The sequence below is a fragment of the Diabrotica virgifera genome, chromosome 7 (genome assembly GCF_917563875.1).
Source record: "Diabrotica virgifera virgifera chromosome 7, PGI_DIABVI_V3a".
Lineage (NCBI taxonomy): Eukaryota > Metazoa > Arthropoda > Insecta > Coleoptera > Chrysomelidae > Diabrotica > Diabrotica virgifera.
In genome coordinates this window covers 137,369,201-137,384,776 of record NC_065449.1, presented here as the reverse complement: position 1 = coordinate 137,384,776, position 15,576 = coordinate 137,369,201, and the positions used below count along the sequence as shown (strand labels likewise).

At 36.7% G+C, this 15,576-nt stretch overlaps 1 protein-coding gene across 1 annotated transcript in view; it reads left to right on the top strand.

The window, feature by feature from the left end:
* LOC114337780 (splicing factor 45) overlaps window positions 1-1,453 on the top strand; it is a 56,179-nt gene extending 54,726 nt beyond the window's left edge. Inside the window, exon 3 of the mRNA XM_028288315.2 lies at window positions 1,102-1,453. Within this exon, the coding sequence (XP_028144116.1) occupies window positions 1,102-1,389 (288 nt within the window). The 3' untranslated portion in view covers window positions 1,390-1,453. The remainder of the gene's footprint in view (window positions 1-1,101) is intronic.
* Window positions 1,454-15,576: the final 14,123 nt, after the last annotated feature.

The window sequence follows — 15,576 nt, the reverse complement described above, 5'->3', positions numbered from 1 at the left end:
AACACAACGATCAACTTTAACAATGAAATATAATTAAAATAGTATAGTCATGCTATATCTTCTTCTTTTGGCATCATAATCCTGGAAGGCTCTTTGCCTGTCTGGCTATGTCCTTCCATTCAGATCTCTCTTGTGCCCTTCTCCATTGTCTTATGTTCATGGTTTTCAGGTCGTCTTCCACGTCATCCAACCATCTCATTCTGTGTCTTCCTGTCGGCTGCCATTTTATTTTTTCATCTTCTTGTCTCTGGACATATCCCAGCCATGACAGTCTTTGACTTTTCACAAATCTTATGGGGCTAGTACACGTTGGGCCAATCAGTTGGGCCAACGTGTACAGGACCACTTGGCATGAGTTTGCGATTGGCGGTCAGCGTTGGTCTTCAAACCGAATCTTGTCGGTATTTGGTGCACAAATCAAAGGATTTTTGGGACTTGCGCGATCTGCCAAACAGCTGCTTGGTTATGAACACTGAACACGTTGTTGTCGTTGAGTTTAAAATATTTGTTTTCTCTTCTCACAATACTGATACTGTTTATAAGTATTAATTTTAAGGTTGTGTTTTAATATGAATACTTTTTTCGGTGTAAAAGCACCGTCGTTTGCGCCATTGTTTTTTAATCACTCTTGTTTGGTACACTTTTCTATAAGCATTGAACGCATTGTACAAATTAATTGCGGCAGCTGCTACAGTCTCCACATCCATATCCATAATCAGAGTTTGTTTTTTGTTTATTCACTAAGAAAGGTTAACGCAGACTGATAACTCCACCAACGTGTAATCACCATGTATTCACTGTTCTTACTTGGCCCAACTTATTGGCCCAACTCATTGGCCAACTGGTTGGCCCAACGTGTACTGGAGCCATTACAGTCATGCAATAGTCAGTCCATAATAATTGTCCTGTAGTCATGCTGTATAATTTGTTATAATTCAGTAAATCAACATACAGAATCTTGTCAGTAATAAGGAAATCATTGAAGACTTATTGTTATTGAAATTGTAATTTATTTTTGGCGCGAATTTGTAGGTCTTGTAGAATACCACAATACAATGTCATGATTTCGATAAAATTTGCATTAAATATTACAAATTTTAGGTTGTGCTACTAAAGAATATGGTCGGTCCTGGGGAAGTAGATGACGACCTAGAACCAGAAGTAAAAGATGAATGCAATACAAAATACGGTCCGGTTGCCAGCGTCATTATACATGAAATTTCCAGTGATAATCCGGAAGAATGCGTACGGATATTCGTAGAATTTTTAAGAATCGAAAGTGCTATTAAAGCTGTTGTTGATTTAAATGGACGATTTTTTGGAGGAAGGCAAGTTAAAGCAGCCTTTTACGATACTGAAAAGTTCGACAATTTACAATTACTAGATTAATTGTTGTAAACTAACTAATTTATTTGTAATTTTAATTTGTGCGTTAAATATATTTTTAATTTTTTATGTAAGTTTGAATTTCTGCTTTAGGTGTATTACAAAAAATTGTTATGAATTTGTGGCTAATAGTAGGGGAGGCCAGCATGCTAAATTTACAGTTATGGTTCATTCCACGAATATACGACTGTTTTGGATTATCGCGACAACGAATATTTCAGTGTGCCACATAAGAAGTACGAAAGTAAATGGCCCTAATAATTATTCCAATAAACAACAATGTAATTTGCAATTTATTTTCGTTCTTCATATTTTGCACAATAAAATATTCGTTGTCGAGATAACGCAACACAGCCGTATATTCGTAGAATAGGGTATACTCGAACGTTATGGGGATCTATTGGGCTGTGAAGATTAGATCCCAAAACCAACAAAAGTTAAGTTTTTAATTCAAGTTTCCATTTCCAACAATCGTTTTTTCCGATTATAGCGCCATCTATCCATAATTCGAAAAAATGTCTCGAATAAAAGTTACTTATTTTTACGTAAGGAAGCCAAATCTGCAATAAAAATGGGGGCTCCTATTTAAGATTTTAAATTAACCCCAGGTTAGTGGGTGGTCATGTTTGATGCCATTCAATAGATTTTTAAAAAAATATTGAACACGTATTTTTCTGTTTTTTGATCTGATCATTTCGCGAAATATCGCGAGATTCCTATTTACAATTTTAAAGTTACCCCCACCTCTGCCCGTAAGGAGTCGTGTTTGGTATCATTCGATAGATTTTTGAAAAATATTAATAGGTATTGTATGTATTTTTCAGTTTATTGATCTGACGTTCACTTCGCGAAATATTCGCTTTTATTTTGTGAAACTTTGTTGACTCGCCCATTTCCTTACGCCCCGGTCAAATCCAGTGGCAGAGCGTCCTTAGGGGCCAGAGGGGCAGGACCCCACCAAAAAATATGTAATACATATATGTAGATTTTTAGTTACGACTTTGTTAACTATATAATATTTTATATAAATATGCATTAAATAATTTATTTGCTCGTATACAGTGAGCACGTTTGAGTTTGCATAAATTCATTCTCAGACAGGTCGATTTTTATTTTTAAATTAGGACTTTTTGGCATATATAATATAATACTAGTGACGTCATCCATCTGGGCGTGATGACGTAATCGATGATTTTTTTAAATGAGAGTAGGGGTTGTGTGATAGCTCATTTGAAAGGTAACTCAATTCTCTATCCAGCAATATAAACAATAGGGTGGTGCGAAAAAAGTCAAGTTGATAATCCAATATCGCTATAGTGCGGAAAAGTTGCGATTGGTAATTACAAGAAAAACAAAACAAAAATTATTTAAATCGGACTTTATCTTCCGATCCCGCAACGGGCCTAAAGATTATGAAAAAAATGAAATTTTACCTTTTTTTCGGAAATTTTTATTTATTCCCCCTGTACATTTTATTTATCGCTATAGTAAAATTTATTTACAGTTTGCATGATTGAGTAATAAAAACAATAGTTTTACGCACTTTACGAATATCATCTAATCCCGCAAGGTCAATCAAAATCTATAAAAATTTGAAATTGTTGATGATTTTGATAAATTAAAAAACATTTAGTTATCTCATTTTTCTCTTGCATTGTGAAGCTCTTCGCTTGTTTAGATATTGTATAATAATATTTAAACGACCCAGAACTCACAACAAGAAAGTGGTTGCACTTTTTACTCCACCCACACCCTTCTCTCCATAAACCAATGAGTGTGTGTTTTTTACATAATTTACATAGTACATTTGTTTTTCATTTGTTTGTGTCCAGCTTTTAAACGTCAACTTTGAATTTTGATTTGGTGGTAAAATCTGGCAGCGTGGACCTTGATTTAAGGGTTGCCTTGATGAATCCATCTCTTGATTGGGTCCCACATACATTAGACGATACTTCCGTGACCAACTCTACGTACCGCTAGACAGCTTGCGTATGGCAGGGATGGCTTTGTACATTACAGTCTGGTGTGTTGCCTGATATAATGTAGCAACATAGATCTTCATTTGAAACGCTTTGAAGAACTGGTGGAGAAGATAGTTTTGTAACATTCCAATCTAATATTTCTGTAGTCCTGTGCTTCAAAATTTAAAGTAGGAGGGATGAAATTTCTAATACGTTTGTCCTTGGCTTTAATCTATCCGGCTTTTAACACTCTCCTTAGCCCTAGCTCTCTAATGTGTTTCCTTTCTCCCTAGTACTTGAAATTTTGAAGCACGGTACTAAACTGAAATAATAGACTGGAATATAATGTTGCAAAACTATTGCAGACTGTTGCAAAACTATCTTCTCCACCACTTCTTCGAAGTGTCAAATGAAGATATAAGTTCTTGCATTACATCGGGCGACATACCAGACTGGAATGTACAAAACTATCCCTGACACACGCAAGCTGATGAGAGGTGCCTAAAGTTGGTCACGGAAGCATCGTCTAATGCAGGGGAGCAAACCCGTCGATCGCGACCCCTAGGTCAGTCGATCGATGGCAAGAAAAAATTATCTACCTACCTACCTATTCCCGTCCTAAATATTACGAAAATTCCTAGTCGGTAGATCGCAGAGAATTAGAAAGGCAGACAGTAGATCTCGTGTCCGATTAAGTTGGTTACCCCTGGTCTAATGTATGTGGGCCCCAATCAAGAGATGGATTCATAAGGGTAACACTTAAATCAAGGTCCATGCTGCCAGATTCTACCACCAAATCACAATACAAAGTTGACGTTTAAGAGCTGGATACAAACATGAAAAGAAAATTTACTATGTAAATAATGTAAAAATCACACTTATTGGTTGGTTGGAGAGAAGGGAGTGTGTGGAGCTAGAAGTGCAACCACCTCCTCGTTGTGAGTTCTGGGTTGTTTAAGTATTCTCATACAATATATAAACAAGCGAAAAACTTCACAATGTAGGAGAAAAATGAGATAACTAAATGTTTTTAAATTGGTCAAAATCATCGAAAATTTCAAATTTTTATAGATTTTGATGGACCTTGCGGGATCGGAAGATATTCGTTAGATGCGTAAAACTGTTGTTTTTATTACTCAACCATGCAAACTGTAAATAAATTTTACTATAGCGATAAATAAAACGTACATGGAGGATTAATAAAAATTTCCGAAAAAAAGGTAAAATTTCATTTTTTTCATAATCTTTAGGCCCGTTGCGGGATCCGAAGATAAAGTCCGATTTTAATAATTTTTGTTTTGTTTTTCTTGTAATTACCAATCGCAACTTTTCCGCACTATAGCGATACGGGATTATCAATTTGACTTTTTTTCGCACCACCCTAATAAACAATAACCTAATTATTTATACGGGTTGGCCAAAAAAAATTTTTTTTAATTAAAATAATTAAGACACAAAGAAGAATGTATGTAATTTATTTAATGCAAAATACATTTTACTACTGTCAGTAAACAGAAAAAAATGTTAATTTGGAAAATAAACATTGGTTTTCGCTTAAATTAAATGTTCAAACTGCTAAGAGGCAGGTGGGTGGTAGCTTTAATATTGAATTTAAGAGGATCGGAACGTATTTTCGGCTGCAATGCTATTCAAATGGGGATTCATTTTTTTCAAATCCTGAGAAAACTAATAAGTATTTTGGAAAAATTTAAACGCAGAATGAAAGATTACGTTATTAGTGAGGGCCGAAAGTCCCTGAGAACTTCTACAATGTTTATTTTAATAAGTTACAGGGGTGAAAAACTAAGAGAAAATTTAGTGTGATTTTTAAATTCAAATATCTCATTCAAAATAAACTTTTTATTTATTCTAAGGGACTTTCGGCCCTCGGTAATAATTTAGTCTTTCATTCTGCGTTTAAATTTTTCAAAAATATTTATTGGTTTTTTCAGGATTTGAAAAAAATGAACACAATGCCGTGGTAATATTTTCCAAATCTGTCTTTGTCTTACAACGCACTCAACCGAATATAATATTGTCAGCATATATTGTCAGTCAGACACTGACAATCAGTGACAATTTTAAATATTTGACATTGCATCGGGAATATTTTGAGAAATTGATTAAATATTATTTATATAAATATAGTGTATTTGATAAATAATTGATTTAAGACGTGAACTTAATAAAAAGTTATTTATTGTGTATTATTTGTGAAAGATCCAAGCAGAGAATACATCAGATATATCCTGTGATCCAAGTATTTTGTTGTTAGAGATGTTCAAAATTGTAAGCGTTCCAAAATAAGAACATATTATTAAAAAATCACTTTAACACTTTTCCTCTTTTATCGATTGATTATTAGTTTTTGTTGTACAAATAAATTATTACAATCACTGAAAACATAGTTAGTGAAAAAATTATCACATTTATTAACTGAATTAATAATTTGCAATTATAAAAATAACAGTTATCCAAGAACATTCAAAAGCCATCTCTTTAAATTAATTATGACATTTTCAAGTAGAATGACATTCTAGTAATGTTTACATATCCACACCAGTGTGAATTTTACTACACGTAATTTGCCGTGTAAAGACAGAAAAAGTAGGGATACACGTAAAATATTTGCGAATTATGTACCCATAGCCTTAAGCGAAAAACAATATTTATTTATCAAATAAACATTTTTTTCTCTTTTCGGACAACAGTAAAATGTATTTCGAATTAAATAAATTACATATATTTTGTCTCAATTATTTTAATTCAAAAAAAATGTTTGGCAACCCTGTATAAATAATTAGGTTATTAAAAAGACTAAGTTTTCACTCTAATGGCATATAAAACAACATAATGCTATTCTACACCCCACCAGAATGAAAACAATGGGAACCTTCGCTGGTTACACCTCCGAGGCTTCTACAATTTGCAAGCCATACGGATGCTGAGACTAAGGAAGATGAGGGAATTCTACAATTTACAATTCACGTCCCATCTGCTCAGCGCGGTAAAGTTCCAACGACAATGGTTCCCTTCATACTCCACACAGAGTAAATGTAAATCAAAAATGAATAACCATTTTCAATTTCGTTGCAAAACGAAAACACAGCCGAACCATATTTTAGTCCAATCAGAGAGTGCTGCAAGCACCCCTACCCGTTTCGAAACTTATTAGTCTCTCATCAGGAGGCACATATGCTGCTCTCCCTGATCCAACCAAAACAAACCCCAGCATGCAGTCCCGGATTGCAACGAACGAAATGGCATAGATGCCCTAGCGGCAACTGCTTGCAAAAAGACTAAGTTTTCACTCTAATGGCATATGAAACAACATAATGCTATTCTACACCCCACCAGAATGAAAACAATGGGAACCTTCTCTGGTTACACCTCCGAGGCTTCTACAATTTGCAAGCCATACGGATGCTGAGACTAAGGAAGATGAGGGAATTCTACAATTTACAATTCACGTCCCATCTGCTCAGCGCGGTAAAGTTCCAACGAGAATGGTTCCCTTCATACTCCACACAGAGTAAATGTAAATCAAAAATGAATAACCATTTTCAATTTCGTTGCAAAACGAAAACACAGCCGAACCATATTCTAGTCCAATCAGAGAGTGCTGCAAGCACCCCTACCGGTTTCGAAACTTATTAGTCTCTCATCAGGAGGCACATATGCTGCTCTCCCTGATCCAACCAAAACAAACCCCAGCATGCAGTCTCGGATTGCAACGAACGAAATGGCATAGATGCCCTAGCGGCAACTGCTTGCAAAAAGACTAAGCTTTCACTCGAATGGCATATAAAACAACATAATGCTATTCTACACCCCACCAGAATGAAAACAATGGGAACCTTCTCTGGTTACACCTCCGAGGCTTCTACAATTTGCAAGCGATACGGATGCTGAGACTAAGGAAGATGAGGGAATTCTACAATTTACAATTCACGTCCCATCTGCTCAGCGCGGTAAAGTTCCAACGAGAATGGTTCCCTTCATACTCCACACAGAGTAAATGTAAATCAAAAATGAATAACCATTTTCAATTTCGTTGCAAAACGAAAACGCAGCCGAACCATATTCTAGTCCAATCAGAGAGTGCTGCAAGCACCCCTACCGGTTTCGAAACTTATTAGTCTCTCATCAGGAGGCACATATGCTGCTCTCCCTGATCCAACCAAAACAAACCCCAGCATGCAGTCCCGGATTGCAACGAACGAAATGGCATAGATGCCCTAGCGGCAACTGCTTGCAAAAAGACTAAGTTTTCACTCTAATGGCATATGAAACAACATAATGCTATTCTACACCCCACCAGAATGAAAACAATGGGAACCTTCTCTGGTTACACCTCCGAGGCTTCTACAATTTGCAAGCCATACGGATGCTGAGACTAAGGAAGATGAGGGAATTCTACAATTTACAATTCACGTCCCATCTGCTCAGCGCGGTAAAGTTCCAACGAAAATGGTTCCCTTCATACTCCACACAGAGTAAAAGTAAATCAAAAATGAATAACCATTTTCAATTTCGTTGCAAAACGAAAACACAGCCGAACCATATTCTAGTCCAATCAGAGAGTGCTGCAAGCACCCCTACCGGTTTCGAAACTTATTAGTCTCTCATCAGGAGGCACATATGCTGCTCTCCCTGATCCAACCAAAACAAACCCCAGCATGCAGTCCCGGATTGCAACGAACGAAATGGCATAGATGCCCTAGCGGCAACTGCTTGCAAAAAGACTAAGCTTTCGCTCTAATGGCATATAAAACAACATAATGCTATTCTACACCCCACCAGAATGAAAACAATGGGAACCTTCTCTGGTTACACCTCCGAGGCTTCTACAATTTGCAAGCGATACGGATGCTGAGACTAAGGAAGATGAGGGAATCCTACAATTTACAATTCACGTCCCATCTGCTCAGCGCGGTAAAGTTCCAACGAGAATGGTTCCCTTCATACTCCACACAGAGTAAAAGTAAATCAAAAATGAATAACCATTTTCAATTTCGTTGCAAAACGAAAACACAGCCGAACCATATTCTAGTCCAATCAGAGAGTGCTGCAAGCACCCCTACCGGTTTCGAAACTTATTAGTCTCTCATCAGGAGGCACATATGCTGCTCTCCCTGATCCAACCAAAACAAACCCCAGCATGCAGTCCCGGATTGCAACGAACGAAATGGCATAGATGCCCTAGCGGCAACTGCTTGCAAAAAGACTAAGCTTTCGCTCTAATGGCATATAAAACAACATAATGCTATTCTACACCCCACCAGAATGAAAACAATGGGAACCTTCTCTGGTTACACCTCCGAGGCTTCTACAATTTGCAAGCGATACGGATGCTGAGACTAAGGAAGATGAGGGAATTCTACAATTTACAATTCACGTCCCATCTGCTCAGCGCGGTAAAGTTCCAACGAGAATGGTTCCCTTCATACTCCACACAGAGTAAATGTAAATCAAAAATGAATAACCATTTTCAATTTCGTTGCAAAACGAAAACGCAGCCGAACCATATTCTAGTCCAATCAGAGAGTGCTGCAAGCACCCCTACCGGTTTCGAAACTTATTAGTCTCTCATCAGGAGGCACATATGCTGCTCTCCCTGATCCAACCAAAACAAACCCCAGCATGCAGTCCCGGATTGCAACGAACGAAATGGCATAGATGTCCTAGCGGCAACTGCTTGCAAAAAGACTAAGTTTTCACTCTAATGGCATATAAAACAACATAATGGTGTAGAATAGCATTATGTTGTTTTATATGCCATTAGAGTGAAAACTTAGTCTTTTTGCAAGCAGTTGCCGCTAGGGCATCTATGCCATTTCGTTCGTTGCAATCCGGGACTGCATGCTGGGTTTGTTTTGGTTGGATCAGGGAGAGCAGCATATGTGCCTCCTGATGAGAGACTAATAAGTTTCGAAACCGGTAGGGGTGCTTGCAGCATTCTCTGATTGGACTAGAATATGGTTCGGCTGTGCTTTCGTTTTGCAACGAAATTGAAAATGGTTATTCATTTTTGATTTACATTTACTCTGTGTGGAGTATGAAGGGAACCATTCTCGTTGGAACTTTACCGCGCTGAGCAGATGGGACGTGAATTGTAAATTGTAGAATTCCCTCATCTTCCTTAGTCTCAGCATCCGTATGGCTTGCAAATTGTAGAAGCCTCGGAGGTGTAACCAGAGAAGGTTCCCATTGTTTTCATTCTGGTGGGGTGTAGAATAGCATTATGTTGTTTCATATGCCATTAGAGTGAAAACTTAGTCTTTTTGCTAGCAGTTGCCGCTAGGGCATCTATGCTATTTCGTTCGTTGCAATCCGGGACTGCACGCTGGGGTTTGTTTTGGTTGGATCAGGGAGAGCAGCATATGTGCCTCCTGATGAGAGACTAATAAGTTTCGAAACCGGTAGGGGTGCTTGCAGCACTCTCTGATTGGACTAGAATATGGTTCGGCTGTGTTTTCGTTTTGCAACGAAATTGAAAATGGTTATTCATTTTTAATTAGGTTATTGTTTATATTACTGAGTAGACAATGAAATAACCTTTCAAATAAAAAACGACCTGTCTGAGGATTTCTCTTTAAATTTGCCCGTACTCGAGATAATGAATTTATGCAAACTCAAACGTCCTCACTGTATACCTATGGGTTTTCCCTCGTTATATAAAAATAGTATATTGCACAATCACGCACCGTACTATCCGTTGCAAGATAATTCGGATGGAATTCCGACAAAATATGTACAAAATAGTATATTGTACAACAAGAGAGAAAAAAGACATATTTCTCACGAGCGCAGAAGTTTGTTGGCACGAGGCGAGTGCCGCAAATCAAGCGAGGGAGAAGTATGTCGTTTTCTCACGTGTTGTACACTGTACTTTTTCTATGAATGCGTTTTTGTCAAGAGTTCAATCTTCAAAATTAAATAATTTAGGTGCTATTATGTAGATTATATGCTAAAATTTAAATAAAATACATATTATATACATATGTAGGTATTTAATATTCTCAATATTTATATACTTTTAGTTATTTAAAATTATTGTTACCAGTTATATTTGAACAGTTTTGAAAGGTAATTCCTGGTAAGTTTTGATTTGACACATTTTATTTGACAAAAATATTTGTTTTTGTATTGTGCATGTTACCATGGAAGTCGCGATTCTACGTATGGAACCCGTGAGAAAAAATATTTCTTACTGCAATGGCCGACTTTTTTCACAGCCTGAGACATTGTTCGTTTTGAATGTATGTAAGTAGTGAGAGAAGTTGCACATTGTATAGCATCCATAGAAAAAGTACATATTTTGTCGGAATTCCATCCGAATTATCTTGCAACGGATAGTACTTCTCTAATAATTGTCACCATGCACTGTACTGGCCGCATGGAACCGTCCGTTGGGCCCGTTTGCCCTGGCCCGTGGTCCAAACAGTATTTTTTCAAGAAAACGAGAACATTCTGTAACACGTGGTTTGGTAAAAAAACGTGGTTAACAGTGAGTAAAGAAAAACAAAGTTTATTCTTTTTTATTGTTTCGCGGTTGAAGGGTTGTGAACAACTGTAGGTTGTAAATATCTCAAACATTTAAGTAAGGGAATTAAGACACATGAAGAAAGTGCACTTCATTTAGAAAATGCGTGTAAATTTACACTATTTGGTACTGTCAACATTGCTTCAGCGATGGACTCTGCTCATAAAATTTCAATTCAGAAACAATGAACAGGTCACAAAGAATAGGCACATATTAAATAGAGTTATTGAATGTTTAAAGTATTGCAGCCGTCATGAACTAGCATTGAGAGGACACAATGAAGCACAGGAATCGGCAAATCGTGGAAATTTTTTAGATTTATTCTCCTTGCTTAGTAATCTTGAAGAGTATTAGAAGAACATTTAAATAGTACATCAGTTTTAAATTTACCTCGCATATTATACAAAACGAACTATTGCATTGCATGTATAAGGTTTATTGTGAAGAATTAATCAAAGATATTCATTCTGTCAGTTTTGTAGCTTTAGAAACTGATGAAACAACTGACATATCCTGCAAAAGCCAATTTGTTATTATTTTGCGATATATTAAGGGTGATAAACCTGTTGAACGGTTTTTGTCCTTTGAAGGCGTGCAAGATCGAACAGCTTTCGGCCTCAGTGAGGTTCTAAAAAAATGCCTAGAACCTTACAATATTGGAAAGAAACTCGTAGCTCAAGCATACGATGGCGCCGCAGTAATTAGTGGCAACAGGAGGGTGTTCAGACCCTGATGCAAAATTATTCTCCTTACGTAAAGTATGCACACTGTTACGCTCATCAACTAAATTTAGTAATAAAAAGTGCTTGTAGCAAGAACATAAAATCAGTTAAGATATTTTTCGCCAATATTACCGGGTTCACTACTTTTTTTCTACTTCGCCTAAATGCAGTGATCTTGTAATGGGTAGGCTCTTTCAAGACGACAGACTCAGTAAAACGCAGGTTAAAAACAAAGTAAATATATTTAAGATATTTTTCTATTCTCATACTATATCAATTATAATTTCACTATAGTTTATTTTTTAACCAGGAGGAGTAAACTAAAAAGACAGATTCACACCCAAGAAAGTCACTAGAATAATAACCAAATACATCTTTTTTGGTTGATCTAGTCGGCCCTCAACGGTAATCCATAAATATTATATTAAATTAATACGTCATCGCTAAAGAGTTCCAAAAACAACTGCTTTTTATATAAAAGTAGACTAACAATCTAAAAATTAAAGGAACAACGCAGAAAACACAAAAATCTCCGATATAACTTAATTAACCTATGAAATGTCACTAGTGTCAAAATTTGATAAATGTCATTAGTGTCAAAATTTTATAACAGTGGAGTAAACTTGCCTGCGGTTGTACCAATTACAAACAAGCAATACAGCGCGGTAAATTTGAATCACTCCTCTTGGTTAAAAAACAAACCATACCTGTATCATAATGAACTTCATTACGATACAGATTTTTAACCAATAGAATCGCGATGAAGGTGGCACACGCGACCAATGGCGAGTCAAATACATACGCTTTGAGAGTTCGCAATATGCAAACAAACTGACAAACTACTTAATTTATTTGCGTTACAAAATTAATACATTTGAATATACACTCACCGGCATGAAAAACGGGCACCCCAAAAAATGGGTCATTTTGGATGTCTCGTATCTCCTAAACCTGTTGTCCGATTTAAGTAATGTTTTCAACATGTTATAGCCTTATTCTTTATCAATATCGCTGTTATAATATTGTTGCTAGACAGGTAAATTTTGATTGTATACCGGGTGTACCAATCAAACTGGGTTTTTTTCTCAATATTCACAACACCCTGTGGAATATTCTAGCCTTTATAAAATATTGAAATTAAAACCCAACTATAGCCCCAGGTTTTCTTAACATTCTTTTTTTTTATTTATTCACTTATGTTGGATAATAAAAAAGTTAGGGACTTAAACAACTAGCCATGTTCTTTATCAATACAGGGTGTTTCTAAATAAGTGCGACAAACTTTAAGGGGTAATTCTGCATGAAAAATAACGACCGTTTGCTTGTTAAACCTATGTCCGCAAATGCTTCGTTTCCGAGATACAGGATGTTGAATTTTTTCTTACAAACTATTTATTTATTGCTCTAAAACCGGTTGAGATATGCAAATGAAATTCGGTAGGTTTAAAGAGGTAGTTATTGCGCATTTTAACATACAATTAAAAATTTTATATTCACCAGTGGCGTGCATGCGGGTAATATGACTCGTATGCACGCCAATGGTTAATATAAAATTTTTAATTGTACGTCAAGAAATGCGCAATAACTTCCTCTTAAAACCTACCAAATCTCGTGTGCATATCTCAACCGGTTTTAGAGCAATAAATAAATCGTTAGTTTGTAAAAAAAATCAACATCCCGTATCTCGGAAACGAAGCATCTGCGGACATAGGTTTATCAAGCAAACGGTCATAATTTTTTCATGCAGAATTACCCTTTAAAGTTTGTCGCACTTATTTAGAAACACCCTGTATTGAAAAAGAACATGGCTAGTTGTTAAAGTCCCTAACTTTTTTATTATCCAACATAAGCAAATAAATTAAAAACAAAATGTTAAGAAAGCCTGGCGCTATCGTTTGGTTTTAATTTCAATATTTTGGCTAGAATATTCCACAGGGTGTTGTGAAAATCGAGAAAAACACCCAGTTTGATTGGTACACCCGGTATACAATGAAAATGTACCTGTCTAGCAACAATATTATTACAGCTATATTGTTAAAAAATAAGGCTATAACATATTAAAAAAATTACTTAAATCGGACAACAGGTTTAAGAGATAAGAGACATCAAAATGACCCATTTTTTGGGGTGCCCGTTTTTCGTGCCGGTGAGTGTATTTTTTGTTGTGAATGATCATAGAAAAAATCGCGTATACAACTCACATTTAATTATCATTTTGAAGCTCGTACTCTATACGAAAGTCGTATCCCTAGGCGGCTCGTTTCGTATCCCTCATACTCGATTCATAAGGTCCATCATTAAATGCTCGTAGCATAATATACTGTTATATACAGTTCAAAATAAATAAAATATAATTATATCTTCTGTAAAGGAAAAATAGCATTATACCTGCTTATTACTGTCATCAAAACATAATAGTAATATTAAAATGATACAATACACAACACAATATATACAATAGCAATCTCGCTATACGGAATCAACCTATCTACACATTCAGACTCGGAGCCACCGCATTTCAATCCAATGCGATAACATTAAACAGCGACACACCGCTGCCCGTCCATCGTCACCACCGCTCACTGCGGTAACGGTTCCGGTGGAACGTCACATCAATATTGAAGAGCCTACCTCGACAAAGTACCGAGTACAGGCTCAACCCGCCGCATCTCTGCCATTGAGCCCTTCTTGATTCAATTTGTCAAGGACTGATTTTACCATTCTCCTCCTCGTCTTAAATACACTGTCGGTGCCACTTCTCCTTCGGTTTCGTCTAGTGATGTATGTAGAGGGGATGCGCCAACATGGATTCTCCTTTAATCATCTACGGTTGACCTGCCGATCGCTAGCTGTGGTCATCATATCATTACACTCCCTTCTCTTTGGAAAACAAAAAAAAATATAGCATACATTTTTTTGTGCCGTGTATGCTACACGGCTTGGACTCATCAACGGTGTGGTCTTCGTCGGTTCTTCGTTACTTAATAAACTGGTCCTGGATGGCTGTCAAGAAGATGCTTCCCTCTGTAGATCTTGGGAGTGGTCCCCTCAAATCCATTGCGACAGTGTGCCAAGGCTTTTCTACAGCAGATGGTCGCATCTTTCTTGCTTGTTTTATCAGCGACAGTTTACTTTCGGTTCGGTTCATTTTCGGTTTCTTTAGAATCTAAAAACAAAGAAACTCGATCATCTTTGAACGGGTTCTATGTATCCACGACGTGCATGTAGTGGACCTGTTACTGAGTCTGTGTCTTGGCCCGTTGTCAAATTGTGACGTTTACTTGTATAATGTCTTATTTTTGCACAGATGCCAATTTGTAACGGGTAGCTTATTAAACGCAGCGCAGGTTAAAAACAAAGTAAATATATTTAAGATATTTATATACAGTTCAAAATAAATAAAATAAAATATAATTCTATCTTCTGCAAATGAAAATAACATTATACTTATTACAGTCATCAAAACGTAATAGTAATATTAAAATGATACAATACACAACACAATATATACAATAGCAATCTCGCTACATGGAATCAACCTATCTACACAATCAGACTCGGAGCCATCGCGTTTCAATCCAATGCGATAACATTAATCAGCAACACACAGCCGCCCGTCCATCGTCACTACCGCCCACTGCGGCAACGGTTCCGCTGGAACGCCACGTCAATATTGAGGCGCCCACCTCGGCAAAGTACCGAGTACCGGCTCAACCCGCCGCAGGGACGCCGCATTTCTGCCATTGAGCCCTTCTTGATTCCATCCGTCAAGAAGGACTGATTTTATGATTCCGCTTAGGGATGCTCGATATACATCGATGTATCGAAAAACATCGATATTTACCATTCGATGCATCCAATCAATCCGATACATGTGGGATACGGTGAATATTTATGATATATCGATGTATTTTTTTCGATGCATCGAATAAACTAGTCAAATTCAAGTCATCTTTTCCAA